Source organism: Pleurodeles waltl, chromosome 6 (assembly GCF_031143425.1).
Source record: "Pleurodeles waltl isolate 20211129_DDA chromosome 6, aPleWal1.hap1.20221129, whole genome shotgun sequence".
Lineage (NCBI taxonomy): Eukaryota > Metazoa > Chordata > Amphibia > Caudata > Salamandridae > Pleurodeles > Pleurodeles waltl.
Genome location: NC_090445.1, coordinates 252,270,698 through 252,294,160, shown reverse-complemented (window position 1 = coordinate 252,294,160; position 23,463 = coordinate 252,270,698). Strand labels below are relative to the sequence as shown.

General features: G+C 50.2%; 1 protein-coding gene across 3 annotated transcripts in view; it reads left to right on the top strand.

Moving 5' to 3' along the window:
* Positions 1-23,463, top strand: part of CDC27 (cell division cycle 27) — a 623,340-nt gene that overhangs the window by 319,292 nt on the left and 280,585 nt on the right. For all 3 annotated transcript variants that reach the window (XM_069238052.1, XM_069238050.1, XM_069238051.1), the window contains exon 13: positions 8,816-8,968. In XM_069238052.1, the coding sequence (XP_069094153.1) occupies positions 8,816-8,968 (153 nt within the window). The remainder of the gene's footprint in view (positions 1-8,815; positions 8,969-23,463) is intronic.

Sequence of the window (23,463 nt, the reverse complement as noted above, 5' to 3'; positions counted from 1 at the left end):
GACCCACCTATCAGCGAGCATCAAGGACGTCATCACCCTGGCCTAGTCAGTCAGATGCTCCCTTATGTTGGAGTACCTGCATCAGGGAGCCCAGGTGCATAGGGGTGAAGTTGCATCGGAAAACCTTGTTGGAGTCAATTGAAGTCTCTGTTGTCGAGCCGCTGTCGCAACCCGCAGACCAGGCAGGTGGAACCAGAAGGTGGAGTCCAGATGAGAAGAAACAGAAATAGAAAGGGATAGTGTCCAGACCACTCAGAGATGACCAGGTGGTGCAGGTAGGTGAAGTGTCTACAGGAAGGTGAAAGAAGAAGTCCAGTTGCGGAGTCCAGGGAGATGCAGTCGATCCTTGGAGTCGCCCTTGAGCTGTCCCACATCGGCCGCTGGTTTGTAGAAGGGTCAGTGGCCAGCAAGGACCCCCAGCAAGCCTTGGCAAATGCAAATTGGGGTTGCAAAAAAGTTTGCAGATTGTGGAGAATCTGGGCAGGAAGGAAAGCCAGCCGGAGTTGGAGGAGCCCCCACACGTGCCCCACTGACAGCCTGCAAAGGGAGTCGCAAGAAGGCCTCAGCTGCACAACAAAATGGGAGTCCTACGTTGCAGGAACTGCAGAGTGGAAGCTGAATCCGGAGTTGCAGGGTGCTGGAGGCTGGGGCTTCTAGGAGCTCAAAGATCTTGGAGGAAGAGCCATCAAGCCTTGGCAAGAGCAACAGTCTCTGTGCCCGGGGTTCCATTCCAGTGGCTGCAGCAAGGGTCCAACGTCTCCCAAGTTGGTCAGAAGACAAGTTGGACCCGGAGAGGACCACCACCTGTGATTGGAGCCTTTATGTTGTACGTGGGACAGTGGGCTCTACCAGACGTCGTTGTTATCTGCGGTTGAAGGGGAGTGAGTCCTTCACTAGAAGGGAGATTCCTTCTTGCGTCTTGGATGCAGGCAGAGTCCTTGTGACCCTGGAAGATGCACAGCCACGGATGTTGCTGAAATCTTGCAGGAGCTGGAGGAAAGATGTTGCAGTGGGAGCCTTCCCAACTGGATACTATCTTGTTTCAGTTCCAAAAGCAGGACAGCAGTGGTTCTGGAGGCCAGTAGCAGATATCTTGCAGAGAGTTCCTTGAAGAGTCTTGCTTGACCAATCTGAGTACCCCTTAAGTAATTCTAAAAGGGGGGTTGGTAACTCCTTGAAGTGATCCACCTATCAGGGGATGTCAGGGACGTCATTTACCTGGCCTAACCAGTCAGATACTCCCAGGGGCCTCTGCACATCTTATTTTCAAGATGGCAGAATCTAGTGGCCACCTAGAAGAACTTTGTATGGTTATGCATCAGAGTGGGAACTGAAGGTTCCTGAACTGGTGCAAACCAGATTATGCAAGGAGGGCACCAAATGTGCCCTTCAAAGCATTCTACTTGCGCTCAGAGGCCACCCCTACCCCATCCCAGAGACGCTTATTTTAAAGCGGCTGTGGTCACACCTCTCCCTTGCAGGAAATCCTTAGTTCCGACTTCCCTGCTTGGGTTAGGTTCACCAGCATGAGGACAGAACAGTGTCTGGAGTCTGCAGCAGCACAGGCTGGCTGCCAGGCCCTTGAAGGCTGCACAGTCAGAACTGCGGGATCCTCTAAGAAACCCCCAGAGTACATGGAATTATGCAGCTAACACTGGAATCTGTGTAGTAGCATGATTCCAACCTGTTTGATACCTAACATGCCTAGGTTTGGAAAAGCCATTATGTAGTTGGACCACTGATGTTGACCAGTGTTCATTACATACCTTAAGATGGCTTCCCCACACTTAAAAACTCCAGAGAATGGAGTCTGGGGTTTGTAGGGGTACTCTGCTTATGCAGGGCTACCCTCACACTTAGGGACATGCACCCTGCCTTTGGGCTGAAGGGCCTACCAGATGGGTGACTTATAGTGCCAAAGTGCAGGGACTGTGATGCAAGCCTTACATTGGAAGTGAAAGGGTGCATGCACCATTTCATACAGGCTGCAATGGCAGGCCTGCAGACAGTTTGCCTGGGCCCTCATGGGTGGCACAATACATGCTGCAGCCCATGGGAGACCCCCTGTGTACCAGTGCCCTGGGTACCTAGGTACCATATACTTAGGTGCACCGCTATGCCAATTGTGGGTGTAAAAGGTTTACCAGCAACAAAATTCAGAGGAGAGAGCACAGACACTGGGGTCTGGGTAGCAGGATCCCAGTGAGCTACAGTCTAAACACACTGACATCAGACAAATGTAGGGGTAACTATGCTAGAAAGATGGTACTTTCGAACACTCGCAGTGTTATCCTAAGGAGGAAAATAATGTTCAGCATGCATAGGGTTGACACAAAATTACGAAGCCATTCTCAGGGAGTTAAGGTAAGTACTGGGCACTGATCAGACCAACACCAGCAGATCACTCAGGGCAGCACTGGGGTGGCCGGGTGCAGGGGTGTGCAGTAAGGTGTCAGGTACCCAGTGGTTTGCTATGGGAGTTGGACCTTGTGACAAACACACTGAAGGCTCTAGCTAGGAAGCCAGTCAGGGACAACATGCAGGTAGGTAGTAGACTTTGGGTGCTCGGGGACGTAGATGCACCTTTGATTTTCTTCTCCTGTGCCAGGGGTGACGCATGCAGGGTGTCTATAGATGTCCGGTTTTCTCATCCAGGGGACCTCGCTATCAGGGAGTCCGGTGTGTTGAGGCTGCAGGCATCATCGGGGAGTCTGGCAGAGGTGGACCCAGGTGGGGGTTTTGGGGGAGGGGTAGGTGGGCGGGGTCAATTCAAGGCCTTAGGAGTTGAGGGACGTTGTTGGCACCAGTGACCCACCGCAAATGGGGTCTGGGGCGACAGGTGTAGTGGTTGTTGGAGGCGTCCGGTTTCTTCTGACCACAAGGCTGCAGGAGAGGGGGCCTGCGTGCAGAGCCATCGTCTTAAGTCATTTTTTTTAACTACACCATTGCTCCTCTTCAAGACAGCTACTCCCTCTAGTTCCAGGCCCCCTACAACCAGTGTTAGAAATGGGGTCTCTAGTTAGCAGTTGGTTTGCACCCTGTACAAGTAGGTACACTCACTCTAGATAGGATAAGGGAGATACCTGCTCAGATAACCCCTGCTCACCCCCTTGGTAGCTTGGCACGAGCAGTCAGGCTTATCTCCGAAGCAACGTGTGAAGCATTTGCACATAACACACAGTAATAAAAGAAGACACTACAAAAGGACACCACTCCAGTTTTAGGAAAATAGCCAATATTTATCTAAAAATCCAACATAGTTATAAAATATGAATTCTGCAAGATTCATTCAAAAATACAGTTCCTTGAAGTCGTTAGCTCCACCTGTGGCTATCACGGCGTTGTGATCAACAGAACCAACAGTACAGACCAGCAGTGGCATCATCGGCCAGCTAAGGTCTCGGGAAGACCCGCAAACATTACTTTTGGAATTGCAGTGCGTCATGATCCTCGAGGTGACCTACGGAGAGTGGCGTTGCAGTGTCTGTTCCAGAGTCGGTGCGGGACTCGTCGGGCTCTTGAAGTCACACGCCTTGCAGATCGAACTCCGGCCTGATGAAGTCAGGAGTGCTGACGTGGGTGGCGTCGGGGCTGTAGTGCGAAGCAGGACGTTGTGACGTTCAGTGCCCACAGGTCACGGTGCAGGCAGCTGCTCGGTGACCGCATCAAGCTGCGTTGATGAGACCAGGGCTGCGGTGTGGAGCGGGGTGGTGTGACATGCGGTGTCACCAGGTCACTTGCAGGGAGTGGCATCATCACTGCCGAAGTGTTGTCGTTGGTAGGCCCATGCCAGCGGGGCGGGCCGGTAGTTCGTGACCCTCACGAATGGTGGCCACAGTGCAGGCAGGATGCGTGGTGACGTCACGGGAGTCGATGATGCTGCCGTCAGTGGACCAGGGCTGCTGTGTGGGACAGGACGGTGCTTCATGTAGCACACAAGCGGTGTCCAGAGGCCACACTTCAGGCAGCGGCGCCAGTGTCCGCAGGAGCGTCGTCATCTGGGATGCCGAGGCTGTGGTGTGAGCAGGCGATGCCGGAGTGCAAGGCCCACAGGTCGCGGTGCAAGCAGCGGCTCGGTGAAGTCGTCCGTTGTTGGCGTCCGTTAGACCAGGCTCCGTGTGGTGTCGGCAGGTCACGATGTGGGCCAGCGCCTTTATTGGGGGCATCATAGTGGTTTCTCCTCTTGAACAGCACAAAACACACAGTTCCCAGCACTGCAGGTCGAGGAAACTGAAGTCTTTGGTATCCCTGAGAGTTCCAACAGGAGGCAAACCCTACTCCAAGCCCTTGGATAACTTTCTGAAGCAGGACACACAGCAAAGTTCACTCTTTGCACTCTTTTCAGGCAGAAGGAGCACCTGCAGGCAGTCCAGCAAAGAAACACAGCAAAGGGACAGTACTCCTCCTTCAGCACTACTCCTGAGCAGAGGTTCCTCTTGATTCCGGAAAGATTTAAAAAGTCTGGGGTTTTAGCTCCTCTTCTTATACCCCTTTCTGCTTTTGAATTTGGCTAACTTCAAAGCAAAGTCTCAAGTGTTTGCAAGATCCTTCCTTGGCCAGGCCAGGCCCCAGACACACGCCAGGGGGTTGGAGACTGCATTGTGTGAGGGCAGGCAAAGTCCTTTCAGGTGTAAGTGACCACTCCTCCCTCCACTCTAGCTCAGATGGTTCATCAGGATATACAGGCTACACCCCAGCTCCCTTTTTGTCACTGTCTAGAGGAGAGGTGTAGGAAAATGCCACTGTTGGTATGGTTACCCCTAACATTTTGCCTTTTGTTGATACCAGCTTTGAATGAAAATGTTCTGGGACCCTGCTAACCAGACCCCAGCACCAGTGTTCTTTCCCAAGAAATGTATATTTTGTCTCCACAATTTGCACAGCACTGGCACACAGATAGGTCCCTTGTAAATGCACCCAATGCCCTGTTTGCCAGGGAAGGTCTCTTAGGGCTGCAACATGTATTATGCCACCTTGAGGTCCCCTCACTCAGCACATGCACACTGCCTCACAGCTTGTGTATGCTGATGGGGAGAAAAAGACTAAGTTGACATGGCACTCACATCAGTGCCATGCCCACAACCCACTGCCTGTGGCATAGGTAAGTCACCCCTCTAGCAGGCCTTATACCCCTAAAGTAGGGTGCACTATACCACAGGTGAGGGCAAAGCTGCATGGACACTATGCCTCTACAGTGTCTAAGCCAATTCGTAGACATTGTGTAGGAAAAGGCTTCTGTTGGCATGGTTACCCCCTAACTTTTTGCCTTTTGATAAGCTAGTTATGATTGGAAGTGTGCTGGGATCCTGCTAACCAGGCCCCAGCACCAGTGTTCCTTCCCTAAACTGTACCTTTGTCTCCACAACTGGCACAGCCCTGGCACCCGGATAAGTCCCTTGTAAATGGTAGCCTTGGTACCAACGGCCCTGTGGCCAGGGAAGGTCTCTAATGGCTGCAGCATGTATTATGCCACCCTGGGGACCCCTCACTCACCACATGCACGCTGCCTCACAGCTTGTGTGTGCTGGTGGGGAGAAAAAGACTAAGTTGACATGGCACTCCCCTCCGAGTGCCATGCCCACAACCCACTGTCTGTGGCATAGGTAAGTCACCCCTCTAGCAGGCCTTACAGCCCTAAGGCAATGGTGCACTATACCACAGTTGAGGGCATAGTTCCTTAAGCACTATTACCCCAACAGTGTTCGCCAATTCTTAGATGTTGTAAGTGCAGGGTAGCCATAAAGAGTATATGGTCTGGGAGTTTGTCAAACACAAACTCCACAGTTCCATAATGGCTACACGGAATACTAGGAAGTTTGGTATCAAACTTCTCAGCGCAATAAATCCACACTGATGCCAGTGTGGAATTTATTGAAAAATGCACACAGAGGGCATCTTAGAGATGCCCCCTGTATACCAGTCCAACTCCTAGTGTTAGGTTGACCAGTTTCGGCCAGCCTGCCACAACCATACGGGTTTCTGGCCACATGGGGTGAGTGCCTTTGTCAATCTGTGGCCAGGAACAAAGCCTGTACTGGGTAGAGGTGCTTCTCACCTCCCTCTACATGAACTGCAACACCTGGCGGTGAGCCTCAAAGGCTCAAGCCTGATGTTAGCGCCCCAGGGCACTCTAGCTAGTGGAGATGTGCCGGACACAGCCCCCACTTTTGGCGGCAATTCTGGAGGAGATAATGAGAAAAACAAGGAGTCGTCACCCACCAGACAGGACAGCCCCTAAGGTGTCCTGAGCTGAGGTGACCCATGCCTTGAGAAAACCTCCATCTTGTTTTGGAGGATTCCCCCAATTGGATTAGTGATGTGCCCCCCTCTCCACAGGGAAGAGGCTCAGAGGGTGTAGCCACCCTCAAGGCAGTAGCCATTGGCTACTGCCCCCCAGACCTAAACACACCCCTAAATGGAGTATTTAGGGGCGACCCTGAACCCAGGAAATCAGATTCCTGAAACAAGGAGGACTGCTGACCTGAAAGCCCTGCACAGACGACGGAGACGACAACTGACTTGGCCCCAGCCCTACCGGCCTGTCTCCAGACTCAGAGAACCTGTACAGCGACGCATCCAGCAGGGCCAGCGACCTCTGAGGACTGACCTGCACCTAAAGGACCAAGAAACTCCTGAGGACAGCGGCTCTGTCCAAAACTACAACAAAGAAACCATCTTTAAAGAAGACTCCCTCCTTACTCCGGAAGCGTGAGTCTTCACACTCTGCACCCGACGCCTCCGGCTCCTGTCCAGAAGAACCAACACCACAGAGAGGACCCCCAGGCGACTCCAACGACATGGTAACAAAGGATCCTGACGCCTGGAAAAAGCACTGCACCGGAAGCCCCCAGGACTGAGAGGAACCAACCACCGGTGCAGGAGTGACCAGCAGGCGGCCCTCATCCTAGCCCAGTCAGTGGCTAGCACGAGAAGCCCCACTGTGCCCTGCCTGTGTGAAGTACCTTACAGTTTATGTACTTACCTAAATTCTGAATCTTGTGGTTCTAAAATAAATTAAGAAAATATTTTTCGATATGAAAACCTATTGGCCTGGAGTTAAGTCTTTGAGTGTGTGTTCTCATTTATTGCCTCTGTGTGTACAGCAAATGCTTAACACCCTCTGATAAGCCTACTGCTTGACCACACTACCACAAAACAGAGCATTAGTATTATCTAATGTTGCCACTATCAACCTCTAAGGGGAACCCTTGGGCTCTGTGCACACTATCTCTCACTTTGAAATAGTATATACATAGCCTACTTCCTACAGTGGGTTTGTTGAAGGTGAAGTGAACGGTGTGGTGGTCGGTCCATTGGAGTGGCTTACAGAGATGTGGTTGCTAGCGGAGAAAATGGGGTCCAGTGTGTGACCGGCCGAGTGAATGGGTGCGGTGACGAGTTGCTGGAGTCCGATGTTGGTAAGGTTTTTGATCAGGGTGGTGGAGTTGTTGTTTTGGTTTTCCAGGTGGAAGTTGAGGTACCCCAGTAGATGTAGACCTTGGATATAAGAGCATGGGTGGGTCAGCAATGGTATTGCAGAAAGAGGGGCGGGGCCCGGCGGCCTGTAGATCAGGGTGCCCCGAGGAGTGGTGTGAGGGTTGGTTCCAGTCTGGAAGTAGAAGAGTTCCGTATTGGTTGTGCAGTCTTCGATGCAGTGGTGAGGCATAGGGACTCTTTGTGGACAATGGCGATGCCTCCTCCGGGGCGGTTTATGCGGTCTTTGAGGATGATCTTGTAGCCGTCAGCGATGGCGATATATGGAGCCGAGGAGGAGTTAAGCCATGTTTCTGTGAGGAAAATGACGTTCGGGAATGTGCTGTCGATGAGGTTCCAGAGTTCAATGGCGTGCTTGTGGACGGAGCGAGTGTTGATCAGGATACATCTGAGGTTGTGTTCTGCTTTGTGGGTCCTCTGGGTGGACGTGAGTAACAGAGACAGGTGAAGGGTCCCTTGGTGTTGCTTGGTGATGCCTGCTTACAGTTGTTGTTGTTGTGCACTGGGTTGAGAGCAATGAATGCTGCTGGCGTGAGTGGTGGAGGGTGAGAGGTCCAGGGGTCCTGGCACTGGTCGCGGTTGGGTCCCGGACGGGCGCAGAAGGGCTTGCCTTAGGCACGGCCACCATGAAGTAGGGAGGGGGGAGGAGAGGACAGCTGGGAGACGGGAGCAGCACAAAAAAAGGGGGGGTCAGCAGGTGGCGGGGAGAGAGTGAGAGATGAGGTGGGCGGGGCAGCAGCGGCAGGGAGAAAGCGAGTAGTGAGAAACGAGGAAAAGAAGTACAGAAGCGAAAAAGGCACAGCGACAGCACACAAAGAGAAAAGAGAAAGGCAAAGAAAGAGGAAAGCGCAGGAGCGAAAGGCACAAAGACAGCACACTAAGAAAAAGGAGGAAAAAAAAGAGAAAAAGGGCAGAGGGCAGCCCAGCAGAAGAGCAGAGCTCTCCCACTGGGCACCAGGGATGAGGCGCAGGCAGAAGCCTGCAGGTGGAGGAGGGCCCCGAACTTGTCAGAGTTCAAGACAGGACGGGCTTCCAATTAGTGATGAAGCTATGCGGAGGCAGAATAGTTCACTGACCAGGTCAGTGAGGTTGCTTTTCCTACCGCACAGCGGGCGCCATTAAGTAGGGAGGGGGAGGAGGAGAGGACAGCTGGGAGGTGGGAGCTAGAACGGCACGAAAAAGGGAGCGGGGCAGCCCAAAATTCAGGTAGCTATATTTTGTAAATGTGTGCATATTCTTTAATAGTCTCTATGTTGATCATATTCTGGTTTCTATGAAGGATGTAATATTTATTGGCGGATTGGATTTTTCCCTTTTTCAGGCTGAAAGGGTTTTTGCTGAAATCCGTCGTCTTGAGAGTTATAGAGTGGAAGGCATGGAGATCTATTCTACAACACTGTGGCACTTGCAGAAGGATGTTGCACTTTCTGTCCTTTCAAAGGATTTAACAGACATGGATAGAAATTCCCCAGAGGTATTCAGTTTTATTTGTTTCCATTGATGAAAAACTGTAGAATTAGGTATGTGAAATGCAAACATTATAGTGGGAGCTAGACATGAATGCTGTGGTTGAGAGGATGTGGATATGGTAGTTTATTCTTTGCTCCAGTGTTCATGTATTGCATGCAGTATTTAGGAGACATGGCAGTCAGGCTGTGTGCCATGCCATGTTTTCATTTTTGTCTGCAGCAAGACATGCAGCCTGCAATGACAGTCTGTCATATGCTTGGTGAGGGGTCCCTTAGGGTGGCACAATTTGTGCTGCAGCCCTTAGGGACCCTCCTTAGAACCCTAGGTTCTCTCGTAGGGGATTTCCATGTATAGTCATAAGCACTGAATAGTTCCGCGCGCCTGCGGGGACCCCGGAGCACTGGTGTGAAGTATATTCTTAAGTGCAAATACCAACCCTTTGAAAAAAGGTTTGTCAAAAAACACTTAAGAATAACACTGTGCAGCCTATGTGAACAGCTACACAGGCCAAATTGGTAAAAGAAAAAACAGTTGTAGTGTAAATTCACGTTTAAACATCTCTTTATTCTATAAATATATTAACAAATACATTCTCATATTTTATTTACACCTCTCATGAGAATAAAACAATGCAGGGCAGTGTAGCCCATAGGCTGCCATTATACAGAATGAAAATAGAGCTGTGCCTTTAAGAAAGTAAAGTCTTCCTGTTTCCCATCATGCACAGCAAAAGGCAGTTGCCTCAGTTCTTTTTTCCGGCTTCTTCTGACGGGACCCTGAAGCATTGAGCTCTATCTCACAAAGTTTTTTGTGACAGAAATTCATTTAAAATCTTTATGAATTTCAATTTCACTCGACGTTTTTAACATTGAGTGATCATTTCCTACTAGTTTCTGTTAAATTCTGACAGAATTTTGAGGTTTTTCTAGTTTAGAAATGCCTTCACTTTTTGACAAATGTCCTTCTTGTGGCAGAAAAAAGGCTAAAACAGATCCACATAGGGTCTGCATAATTTGTCTTCCATCCAGCCACAAACCAGAGTCGTGTGACATCTGTAAAACCTTCTCCAGAAGAACTCTTCGTGATAGGGAGAAAATCCGACTTCAGGCGAGAGAGGACAGAAGAAAAAGTGGCCATTCCACCACAGAGCGAGGAGAAGGTCAGGCTTCTACCAGGGCTCAATCTGTTTCCTCTATAACTCCTACCAGACCTGCTGAAAAACGGCACAGGTCTCCGATGACGTCGAGGGCGTCGACGTCGAAACAGGGAACGGCGCCAACATGTTCGCCTTCGAGGAGTGGTTCGCCGGCGAGGAAAAGACATCGTTCGCCGTCGACAACCATTTCGCCGTCGAGACGACGTGGACACCCGACGTCGAAAGGATCTGGGTCGCCGTCGACACGGCGAGGATGATCGACGTCGAGAGAGAGTACTCGCCGTCGGAGACGTTCGCCGTCACCACAACGACGTCGAGGGTCGTCGTTGAGCTCTCCACGGCGAGAGGAATCGACGTCCAGAGGTCACCATCACCGCTCTTCGACGTCGAGGAGTGTGTCGACTTCGAGACGACAATCAAAGAGGCCTAGAAGGGTTTATACAACATCGGAATCCTCGGCCTCACTTATCCTGCTTCCAGCGTCTCCACAGCTCTCGCCTCGGCAGTCGCCGTTGCCGCAGACACCGGTAACACCTACAACTCCTCTTCCGGCTCCTCCTTCAGAGTCTCGAGGACTCCAACGCGATCTATAAGGCGTTCTGGACATTCTTCTAGACGTATTTCTTCCTCTCTGCACCATCGTCATGAATCACGACAGAGATCTCAGCATTCACATCATAGACATTCTTCTTCGTCTACACGGGACTACTCTCCAACCCTATCGGACTCACCGTCCCTGAGAGTGTCCCCCATAGATGATGTGAATACATTCCAGGAGGTCTTAGTGCGAGGGGCAACCAAACTGAATATCCCGCTGGCGGCGCCGGCTCCATTGACGTCAGTAATCTTCGAGACCTTGCATCACAGGACATCTTCAAGACCTTTGCTTCCACTGGTTCCGGGTCTTATTGAACCGGCAATGGACATTTTTCTTACACCGGCTGCAACAAAGTCTGCTCCTTCCAGACTTATTAAAAAATACCGTCCACCAGAACAAGATCCTCTATTCTTGAGGTCGGACCCAGTACCGGATTCGGTGGTTATAGTGGCAGCAAAGAAATTGCATTCTACGTCACCGTCTTCCTCTTCACCTCCAGATAAAGAGAGCAGAAAGATCGATGCTGCAGGAAGAAAAGTATGCTCTACTGCATCCATCACCATGAAAGCAGCCAGTGCCACTGCTTTATTAGGAAGATATGATCGAGCCCTCTGGGACTCTGTACTGCAGTTTGCGGAGCATCTTCCTAAGGACAAATGGGAAGATTTCCTGGAGGTCGTGGGCGAGGGAGCTATGGTTTCTAACCAAGTTTTATAAGTGCTGCGGCGGATTCTTCGATACTATCCGCACATAACTATGCTCACGGAATAGCGCTCAGGAGACATGCATGGCTGCGACTTACATCGCTTAAACCTGAAGCACAGCAGAGAATAAAAAATTTACCTTTCTCAGGCTCCACTTTGTTCGGCTCTCATGCCGATGACGAGATGGCCAGAATGAAGTCTGAGCTGGATACCCTGAAAGCAGTAGGCATGGAACGACCGAAAGAACAGCGAAAGGTATTCCACCCATATCAACGAAGACTGTTCACCCACAGGTATCAGACTCCACATTGGACGTCTTCACGCCCCCAGCAACAGCAGCAGCATCATAGGGGTTTCTCCACACAACAAAGGTCGACAAGGGGTTGTTCAACACCTCAAACTCAGGCAACGCGACAGACTCCCGCGTCTAAGCCCTGAATCTTCGCTTCCCCCTCCTCCGTTATCCACTCCGGTAGGGGGAAGTATCTCAAATCATCTGGACGAGTGGCTACGCATCACAACAGACGCCTGGGTATTGAATATTGTGAGACACGGTTACGTTCTCAGATTCACCAGTCCTCCACCATCTGTTCCACCCAAAACAACCAGCCGACACCTCGAAGCTCTTCAGTTAGAAGTCACCATTCTATTACAAAAAAGAGCCATAGAACCCGTCCCGATCAGCCAACAAGGGAAGGGGATTTATTCGAGGTATTTCCTTGTGCCCAAAAAAGACAAGCAAGAGTTTCATCCCATTTTAGATCTAAGGACAGCAAACAAGTGGATTCGCAAAGAGAAATTCAGGATGCTATCCTTGCACCAAATTTACCCACATCTTCGTCAGGGCGACTGGCTCTGTGCAGTAGACCTTTGCGACGCTTACTTTCATATTCCGGTGACCAAGAAACATCGAAAATTCCTAAGGTTCACCGTCGGAAAACGTCATTACCAATTTGCGGTTCTGCCCTTCGGCCTCAAATCAGCGCCGAGGACTTTTTCCAAATGCATGGCGATGGTAGCCGCCCACTTGAGGAAACATCGAATATTTGTCTACCCCTATCTAGACGATTGGCTCATAAAGGCCTCCAGTTATCTAGAGGCACAACAACATTTCAAATGGACTCTACAGCTGTTGCAGAAGCTCGGTCTTCAAGTAAATCTCCTGAAATCCACAGCAACACCTGTTTAGAGGTTGCATTACTTAGGGGCCATCATAGATACCAATCTAGGAAAGGTGTTTCCTTCGGAGGAATGACGATTATCGATTCTCCAAAAGTGCAAACAACTGCAAGAGACTCCACAGACCACTGCAAGAGTAATAGCTTCTCTACTGGGCTCAATGGGGTCTTGTATCCATCTCGTGCCCAATGCTCGCCTCCATATGAGACCATTACAGGAAAACCTGGAGGATCAATGGAGTCAACTAATGAACGAATGGGAGAGCAAAGTCCTCCTTTCTCCCCACGCCCTACAGTCCCTCAAGTGGTGGTGTCTACCAGACAATCTCTTGGTGGGGATTCCGTTCCAACATCGGCCTCCAGCTCAAACCATCGTAACAGATGCGTCACTGCTCGGATGGGGAGCGCACATGGAACATCTTCGAGTCCAAGGCAAGTGGTCACAGAAAGAGAGTCTATCATATCAACCTGCTGGAGCTTCGCGCAGTCCACCTTGCGCTCAAAGCTTTCCTTCCCTCTCTGAGAGCGGAAACTCTCCTTCTCCAGACGGACAACGTGGCCACTATGTACTACGTAAACAAACAAGGAGGCACCAGGTCCAGGATTTTATCCAGAGAGGCTCAGACAATCTGGCATTGGCTTCTAGCCAGGAACATGTCGCTAGTAGCAACTCACCTGCCCGGCATCCAGAATGTTCAAGCGGATGCTCTCAGCCGTGTAATGGACGAGAACCACGAGTGGGTTCTACACAACGACGTCGTTCATTCCATTTTCGGACTATGGGGTACCCCCTCTACAGATCTATTCGCAACCCCAGAAAACAAAAAATGCCAAAACTTTGCCTCCAGATATTACCATCCAGGGACACTGGGGAATGCCCTGTGGATAAGCTGGTCAGGAGCATTTCTTTACGTCTTTCCGCCGCTTCCCCTGATTCCGGCGGTCCTCCAGAAGTTATCCAATGCTCAGTCCAAAATGATCCTGATTGCTCCGGAATGGCCACGCCAATGGTGGTTCCCAGACCTTCTTCACCGGTCACTCAAACCACACATCAGGCTCCCTTATCGTCCGGACCTGCTCACGAAGTTCAGAGGGCAGATATCCCATCCCAACCTCTCATCGTTGAGTTTGGCAGCATGGCTCCTGGGCTTGTGCAATATGGACACTTGAACTTACCTCAGGATTGTATGGAAATCCTGAAAGAAGCAAAGCGCCCTTCCACACGATCCACTTATGCAAGCAAGTGGAAGAGATTCTGCGTGTGGTGCTTAGACAATAACATTGACCCGATATCCTGCGGAGAGGAGTCTATTCTGCCATACTTGCTAAGTTTGGCAAAATCGGGCTTACAATTGTCATCAATAAAGGTACATTTGGCGGCTCTAACAGCATACAGAAAGAGCCCCTCACAAACTTCCTTTTTTCGAATCCCAGTTATTAAGGACTTCCTGGAGGGTTTAAAAAAGGTTTTTCCTCCCATTAGAAGACCATCTCCTCCATGGGAGCTGAATGTTGTCCTATCGCGTCTGATGCTACCTCCATTCGAGCCAATACATAAGGCATCACTTCAGCATCTCACATGGAAAACTGCTTTTCTAGTGGCAATCACTTCAGCGCGTACGGTCAGCGAAATCCAGGCCCTTTGTGCTCAAGAACCCTACACGGTTTTTCATTCTGCGAAAGTGGTAATGAGAACTCATCCAAAATTTTTACCTAAGGTAGTCTCCGGCTTCCATGTGAACCAAACCATTTCATTACCGACTTTCTTTCAAAATCCAACTACTCCTGCTGAGAGAACTCTGCACTCTCTGGATGTAAAGAGAGTCTTGAAATTTTACTTGGACAGGACAAAAAGCTTACGGAAATCACAACAGCGTTTTATTAACTATGGCCCAGTTAGAACAGGGTTGGGCACGTCTAAACAATCTTTATCCAGGTGGATTGTTTCATGTATAATGTTATGTTATCAGTTAGCAAACAAATCCCTTGGTGGTAGGCCAAAAGCCCACTCTACTAGAGGGAAGGCAGCTACTGCAGCCTTGATGAGAAATGTCCCTTTGGCAGAAATATGCAAGGCTGCCACTTGGAAGTCGGTCCATACCTTTACTAAGCATTACTGCCTTGACACAGACGCTAGGGCAGATGCGCAGGTTGGACAGGCCTTGCTCAAGAATTTATTTGCATGATTCATGTTTTTCTCCGTATTCTTCTGTCTACTCCACCGCGGTTATGGGGATGGGCTTGCTACTCTATTCAGTGCTTATGACTATACATGGAAATCCCCTACGAGAGAAGGAATGGTTTCTTACCTGTAACTCCAGTTCTCTCGTAGGGGTATTTCCATGATAGTCATAAGCAACCCTCCCTCCTCCCCGGTGGAGTTGACATAGAACATGAATATTATTGAGGTTGGTACTCCAACAAATGTTTTGTTTCTTCATGTCCGGTTACAAGCCTCCAAAAAAGAACTGAGGCAACTGCCTTTTGCTGTGCATGATTGGAAACAGAAAGACTTTACTTTCTTAAAGGCACAGCTCTATTTTCATTCTGTATAATGGCAGCCTATGGGCTACACTGCCCTGCATTGTTTTATTCTCATGAGAGGTGTAAATAAAACATGAGAATGTATTTGTTAATATATTTATAGAATAAATAGATGTTTAAACGTGAATTTACACTACAACTGTTTTTTCTTTTAACAATTTGGCCTGTGTAGCTGTTCGCATAGGCTGCACAGTGTTATTCTTAAGTGTTTTTTGACAAACCTTTTTTCAAAGGGTTGGTATTTGCACTTAAGAATATACTTCACACCAGTGCTCCGGGGTCCCCGCAGGCGCGCGGAACTATTCAGTGCTTATGACTATCATGGAAATACCCCTACGAGAGAACTGGAGTTACAGGTAAGAAACCATTCCTTCCAGGGGTACTGTAGGAAAGTACCTCTTTGACATGGACCCTACGCCCCCCCTGACGCTTTGCCTGGTCTCTGGTGCAATTGCGACAGAAAGTGCACTGGGTCCCTGCCAAACAGGTCCCCAGTGCCAGATCTCTTTCCTCCAGAACTGCACAGTCATTTTTCCCATTTGGCAAACCTTTAGCTACCATTGTAAGCCCCTAGTAAATGTTACCTCTGGTATCTAGTGCATGGGGTACTAAAGGAAGGCCCCTCAGGACTGTAGCACAAAAAAAGAACTCTTCCCCTGAAGAACGGCGAAACCGCCTCCGGACCCACCTCTGCACACGACACCAAGGGCCTGAGTCAGTGTCTCACTGATCCTGTGAAGGTTCCCCAGCGATTTAGAGTCCACCGTGAGCTGACCCCTGCCGGACTCTACCTCGAAGCTTGCAGCCTCAAACTGAAGACTCCCCCTAACTGCAACCTGCCCTGTAAGCTGTTCCAGATGCTAAAGGACACCCCTGCACCCAATGGTCCTGGGCCTTTGGGAGCTGGACCAACTGTGTCCATATGTCCCACGGCATCAGATCTTCCCTGAACAGCTGTGAATTTTCTTTGTTCAGCCTCCTTGCCTGAGCCTGCAGCCGTTTATCAAAAATGATCTCCCTCATTGATTTACATGTGGGCCTGATGCTATGTTGGCACTCGGCACCTGGCCGCCCCAGTGCTGCTGAGGGTATTTGTTTGGTGCTGCCTTGTGGTTTCATCTGTGCTTATCTCAACCTCAGGAGATCAACTTCTGACACTGCAACAGCACATTACTCACAAGTGAGCAGCGCATTTTTGGTTATCCCCAAGTCTCCATTGGTAAACACTGGGCACCCGACAATGTTTTGGCACTCTGCACCTGGCCGCCCTTGTGCTGCTGTGGGTGTATGTTTGGTGCTGCCTTGTGGCTGCTCTTGTACTTACCTCAACCTCAGGAGCTCGGCCCCTGACATCCCTTTCTTCACCTGTGAAGAGTTCATATACGTTCACCCCTGTTTCCACAGGTTAACATTAGGCATCCAACTCCGAATTTGACCTCTGCACCTGGCCGCCCTTGTAGCTTGGTGGGTGCACTCTTGGTACTGATTTGAACCTTGTCTGGTGTTGACTTAAACACCGAAGACTGGATTTGCGAGTCCTATACTTACCTGCAAAACTGCATTCTTGTTTTCCTCCAATAGGTTAACATTGCTGAACTGACAAATTGCACCAAGTGTTGATTTTTGAAGCTGCAAAGTACTTATGCTTGAAAATCTACTTACCTGATAATGAGATTCTTGGGTGTGAAACATATATAAAAAGAACTGTTATTATTCTAAATTGGTCTCAGATTTATTCTTTGAGTGTGTGTCATTTATTGCCTCTGTGAGTACAACAAATGCTTAGCACTAATCTCTGATAAGCGTAACTGCTCGCTCACACTACAACAAAAAGAGCATTAGTCCTATCTATTTCTGCCTCTGCAATACTGTAAGGAAATGCCTCCTTGGCATGGTTACCCCCTGACTTTTTGCCTTTGCTGATGCCAAGTTATGATTTGAAAGTGTGCTGAGGACTGCTAACCAGGCCCCAGCACCAGTGTTCTTTCCCTAAACTGTACCTTTGTCTCCACAGTTGGCACAACCCTGACACCCCGGTAAGTCCCTTGTAACTGGTACGCCTGGTACCAAGGGCCCTGATGCCAGGGAAGGTCTCTAAGGGCTGCAGCATGTCTTATGCCACCCTGGGGACCCCTCACTCAGCACATACACACTGCTTGCCAGCTTGTGTGTGCTGGTGGGCAGAAAATGACTATAAGTCGACATGGCACTCCCCTCAGGGTGCCATGCCACCCTCACACTGCCTATGCAATAGATAAGTCACCCCTCTAGCAGGCCTTACAGCCCTAAGGCAGGGTGCACTATACCACAGGTGAGGGCATAGGGGCATGAGCACTATGCCCCTACAGTGTCTAAGGAAAACCTTAGACATTGTAAGTGCAGGGTAGCCATAAGAGTATATGGTCTGGGAGTCTGTCAAACACGAACTCCACAGCACCATAATGGCTACCCTGAAAACTGTGAAGTTTGGTATCAAACGTCTCAGCACAATAAATGCACACTGATGCCGGTGTACATTTTATTGTGAAATACACCTAGAGGGCATCTTCGAGATGCCCCCTGAAAACATACCAGACTTCCAGTGTGGGCTGACTAGTTTTACCAGCCTGCCACACACCAGACATGTTGCTGGCCACATGGGGAGAGAGCCTTTGTCACACTGTGGCCAGGAACAAAGCCTGTACTGGGTGGAGGTGCTTCTCACCTCCCCCTGCAGGAACTGTAACACCTGTCGGTGGGCTTCAAAGACTCACCCCCTTTGTTACAGCGCCACAGGGCATCCTAGCTAGTGGAGATGCCCCCCCCCCCCTCCGGCCACTGCCCCCCTACTTTTGGCGGCAAGGCCGGAGGAGATAATGAGAAAAACAAGGAGTCGTCACTGGCCAGTCAGGACAGCCACTAAGGTGTCCTGAGCTGAGGTGACTCTGACTTTTAGAAATCCTCCATCTTGCAGATGGAGGATTCCCCCAGTAGGATTAGGGATGTGACCCCCTCCCCACCGGGAGGAGGCACCAAGAGGGTGTACCAACCCTCAGGGCTAGTAGCCATTGGCTACTAACCTCCCAGACCTAAACACACCCCTAAATTGAGTATTTAGGGGCTCCCAGAACCGAGAAGATAGATTCCTGCAACCTGAAGACAAAGGACTGCTGACCTGAAGCCCTGCAGAGAAGACGGAGACACCAATTGCTTTGGCCCCAGCCCTACCGGCCTGTCTCCCCACTTCAAGAAACACTGCAACAGCGACGCGTCCCCCCGGGTACAGTGACCTCCTGAAGCCTCAGAGGTCTACCCTGCATCTAAAAGGACCAATAAACTCCGGAGGACAGCGGCCCTGTTCCACAAAGACTGCAACTTTGCAACAAAGAAGTAACTTTTAAAGACCACACGTTTCCCGCCGGAAGCACGAGACTTTCCACTCTGCACCCGACGCCCCCGGCTTGACCTGCGGAAAACTAACTCTACAGGGAGGATTCCCCGGCGACTGCGAGCCTGTGAGTAGCCAGAGTTGACCCCCCTGAGTCCCTACAGCGACGCCTGCAGAGGGAATCTAGAGGCTCCCCCCTGACTGCAACTGCCCGCTTCAAAGAACCCAATGCCTGGGAAACACACTGCACCCGCAGCCCCCAGGACCTGAAGGATCGGCACTCCAGTGCAGGAGTGACCCCAGACGGGCCTCTTCCTAGCCCAGGTGGTGGCTACCCCGAGGAGCCCCCACCAAGCCTGCCTGCATCACTGAAGAGCAGCTATTGCAAACCCGACGCCTGTTTGCACTCTGCACCCGGCCGCCCCTGTGCCGCTGAGGGTGTACTTTCTGTGCCTGCTTTTGTGCCCCCCCCCCCCCAGCCCCACCCCAAAGTAGTAACTTTGGGGTTGGCTTGAACCCCCAACGGTGGGCTACCTTGGACCCAACTTTGAACCCTGTAAGTGCTTTACTTACCTGTGAACCTAACAAATACTTAGCTCCCCCAGGAAGTGTTGATTTTTGCACTGTCCCCATTTTTAAAATAGCTTATTGCCATTTTTGCCAACACTGTACATGCTATTGTGATGATTCAAAGTTCCTAAGATACCTGAGTGACATACCTTTCATTTAAAGTATTGTTTGTAAATCTGGAACCTGTCGTTCTTAAAATAAACTAAGAAAATTGATTTTTCTATATAAAAACCTATTGGCCTGGAGTTGTCTTTGAGTGTGTGTTCCTCATTTATTGCCTGTGTGTGTACAACAGATGCTTAACACTAACCTCTGATAAGCCTACTGCTCGACCACACTACCACAAAATAGAGCATTAGAATTATCTCTTTTTGCCACTATCTTACCTCTAAGGGGAACCCTTGGACTCTGTGCACACTATTTCTTTGAAATAGTATATACAGAGCCAACTTCCTACAAATACCAATTGGGGATCCACTGGACTCTCTGCACAGTGTACCTCATTTTAGTGCGCAAAATAGAGCCATCTTCCTACATGTACCATATACTAGGGACTTACACAGGGTGATAAAGGTTTTGCCAATTCGGAAAAACAACTGTGCAGTTTTGGGGAAAGATATCCTGCACTGGGGACCTGGTTTGCAGGAACCCAGTGCTCTTTTAGTTGAAATTACACCAGAAACCAGGAACAAGTGAGGGGGTGATTGTCAAATGAGTCACTTTCCTACAAGAGTTGACACCTTCTTCCAGAACAGGACTCGATTGTGTCCTTTCCTGGGAGTCGCAGGAGGTCTCCTCGAGAGGGCAGACAGCTGTCTCGGCAACAGGACCCCGTGTGCAACCATTATGGAACAGGGGACTAAACAATGTGACAACCGTGCTAAAGTTGTGCACTGCAACTTGGTATATTAATTTCAACCTGAGAATCCATGTTGCCTTACTTTAATGAGTTGTTTGATACCTTGGATGACCGACTTTGGTTGCACCGTTACAGAATTTGCACAGCTACGGGGTCCATGTGTTGAGCGACCAAGCTTTTTCACTGTAGAAACAACAGTTCTGACTTTTTAATGCTTTTCCAGCCTGCAAATTGCGGCCTAGGAGCCTTGTTTTACTCACGGCAGTAACAGTGATGCAAACACTGTGTGTGGGGGGGTCCTCAGACTTACATGCCGTGGGTACCATTTACTAGGGATTTACAGGTAAATTAGCTCAGCCAATTCGATAAGAGCCAATTTCAGTTGAAGGGTTAGCAGGCTTCAGTGCATTCTGAGTTGCAAAACTAGCCGCATTAGTCCAAAAACTTGGGGGTGACTGTAGGAAAGTACCCTCTTTTTGGCATGGTTACCCCCACTTTTTGTCTGCTGTCAGTGTGTTATGACCGTATTCACTGGGATCCTGCTAACCAGGGCCCCAGTGACCGTGTTATCTCCCTCTAAATTTGGTTGCTTAGGACTATGCACACCCCACAATTGGCAATTGGCATACTGGTGCCCTGATATAAGCCCTTCGTATATGGTACTTAGGTACCCAGGGCATTGGGGCACCAGGGGTTCCCCTTGGGCTGCAACATGTATTGTGCCACCCATGAGAGCCCATGCAAAAAGTGTCTGCAGGCTTGCCATTGCAGCCTGCGTGAAAAGGGGCATGCACTCTTTCACTACAGGTCACTGCACCAGGTCACTGTGAGCAACTCCTATGGTAGGCCCTCCTACTCCAGAGGGTGGGATGCAGGTACCTGTATGTGAGGTCACCCCTGCATGTGCAAAGGTGCCCCTATGAACTCCAGCTCCATTATACTGGACTTCGTAAGTGTGGGGAAGCCATTTTACATGTGTACTGGACACAGGTCACTTCCTGCTTCTAGCTACATAATGGTAACTCCAAACCTGGTCATGTTTGGTGTCAAATATGTCAGAATCATACCCCAATACTGTTGCCAGTATTGGTTGTTGGATTCCATGCACTCTTAGAGCTCCTTAGAGGACCCCCAGCGTTGCTCCTACTAGTCATCTGGGGGGTTTCGGGCAGCCTGCATTGCTGCCACCCCTCAGACAGGTTTCTGCTCTCCTTCTGCTTGACCAGCTGAGGCAGAAGGTGGCAGAACAAAGGATTTTCTGTGGGAGAGGAAGGTAACATTCTCTCCCTTGGAAATAGATGTTACATGGCTTGGGAGGGTTAGTCTCCCCAAGCCACTGGTTTGCTTTGAAGGGCACATGTGGTGCCTTCCTTGCACAAACTGGTTTCCACCAGTCCAGGGACCCACTGTCCCTGCTCTGGCGCAAAAATAGACTATGGAAAGGGGAGTGACCACTCTCCTGTCCATCACCACCCCAATGGTGGTGCCCAGAGCTCCTCCAGGTGGCCACTTGGTTCTGCCATCTTGAATCCAAGGTGGGCAGAGGCCCCTGGGAGCATCTGAGTGGCCAGGTCAGGCAGGTGATGTCACAGCCCTCTCCTGATAGGTGGTCACCCTGTTGGGTGACCAATACCTCTTCATGGGCTATTTAGGGTCTCACTCTTGGTTGGGTCCTCAGATTCGACGTGCAAAAATCCAGCAGGACTCCACTGCATGTTTTACTGGCTACTGGGACTGCAACTGGACCCTCCAGGAACCGACAATCTGCAACTCCAGCGATGACTCAGCTCTGCAAAATTGTTTCTTCGGCTCCTTCCAGCAACTGCAACATTTCCCCGGCTGTGCATCCTTGAGGGTGACGAGTCTTCAATCTGCACAAGAAGGAATCTCCCTTGGAGTGAAGAGGTCACTGCCCTGCATCTCCAGGCACCAACTGCACCGACGACTGTTTCCGTGGATCTTCTTTCTTCAAGAGCTGCGTGGATCCTGCATCACAGGTGGTGGTCTGGAGTGGTCCCCTTGGTCCTCTATACCACCTGTCTAACTTGGGAGACAGTGAGCCCTTGCCTCTCTTTGCAGGACATGACCCCTGTGCACTGCAACTCTTGCACCTACCAAGGTTTGTTTCTTCCTCTTCCAAGGGATCTTCAGGCTCCATGTAGCCCTGACCCCCAGCACTCCTTCCTGCAAAGCAGAAACTCCTGCCTGCTGCTCCAGCGACATGGTACTCCTCGTGTACTAAGTGGGCCTCACTACAACTCCTGGGCCTGCAGCCCATGGGTCGCCTGTGGGGGTTGCTTCCTTTTCTTGTGACTCTCCCAGCTGCTGAGGGTCATTCCAGTCTGGCCTCCTTGGGTGGATTCCCCTAGACCTTGCTGGTGCTTTTCAGCCTTGCAAAACCACCTTCTCCATCTCTTGTATTTGCCAAGGCTTGCTGGTGGTTTTCCAGCACAACTGACCGACTGCATTACGACCACCAACGTGGGACATCACTTACATTACTTCTGGAACTCCTCTTCTGCCCCTGTGCTGCACTGCTGACCACCTTCGTCCACTGTCCTGCATCCACAAGGTCGTGGCTCCTACCACAGCCGACACCAATCATGTAGTGGGCTTGTCAATCAGGACCCCAGTATCTGTGTGCTCTCCCCTAAATTTGGTTACACAGTAACTTTTACACCCCACAATTGGCATACTGGTGCACCCATGTAATTCCCTAGTATATAGTATTTAATACCCAGGGCATTGGTACACCAGGGGACTCCCATGGGATAGGTTGGGCTGCTTTGAAGGGCACATTTGGTGCCCTTGTTTGCTAAACCAGTTTGCGCCAATGCAGAAGCCCTTGTTTCCTTCTCTGGCACATAACAAACCAAAGGACAGGAAGTGACCACCCCCTTGTCCAGCTCCCCTAGGGAGGTGCACAGAGCTCTGCCACTTGATTCTGCCATCTTGGAAATAAGATGTGCAGCGCCCCCTGGGAGCATCTGACTGGTTAGGCCGTGTCAATGACACCGTGACCCCGTCTGATAGGTAGGTTACTGCAGATAGTGTCCAACCCCAGATAATGTGCAACCCCCTTTTAGGGTTACTTAAGGGCTACCCTGACCGTGGTTCCCCAGATTGGTCAAGCAAGGCTCTGCAAGGAACTCTCTGCAAGACATCTTCTGCTCCTGGCCTCTGGAACCACTGCGTGTCTGCTTTAGGAGCCGAAACAAGACTGTGTCCATTTGGGAGGGCTCCCACTGCAATAATTTTTCTCCAGCTCCTGCAACACCCGTGGCTGTGCATCACCCAGGATCACAAGGACAAAGGAGTAGGCACCGCCTGCCCCAGTAGTTTACAATTACTGGGTGTTTCAGATTTTGCAGAAGGGGTGCACCTTCCCATTTTGTGGAAACTGTAGAAAGCTGGCTGTCTATGTAGTGTACCGGAGTAAGAAGGCACTATGCAGACAGTCTGGGGCGACCCTTAATTGGCTGACAGGGACAAAATAATGCTAAAAACTCTTTTTAGTGGTAGT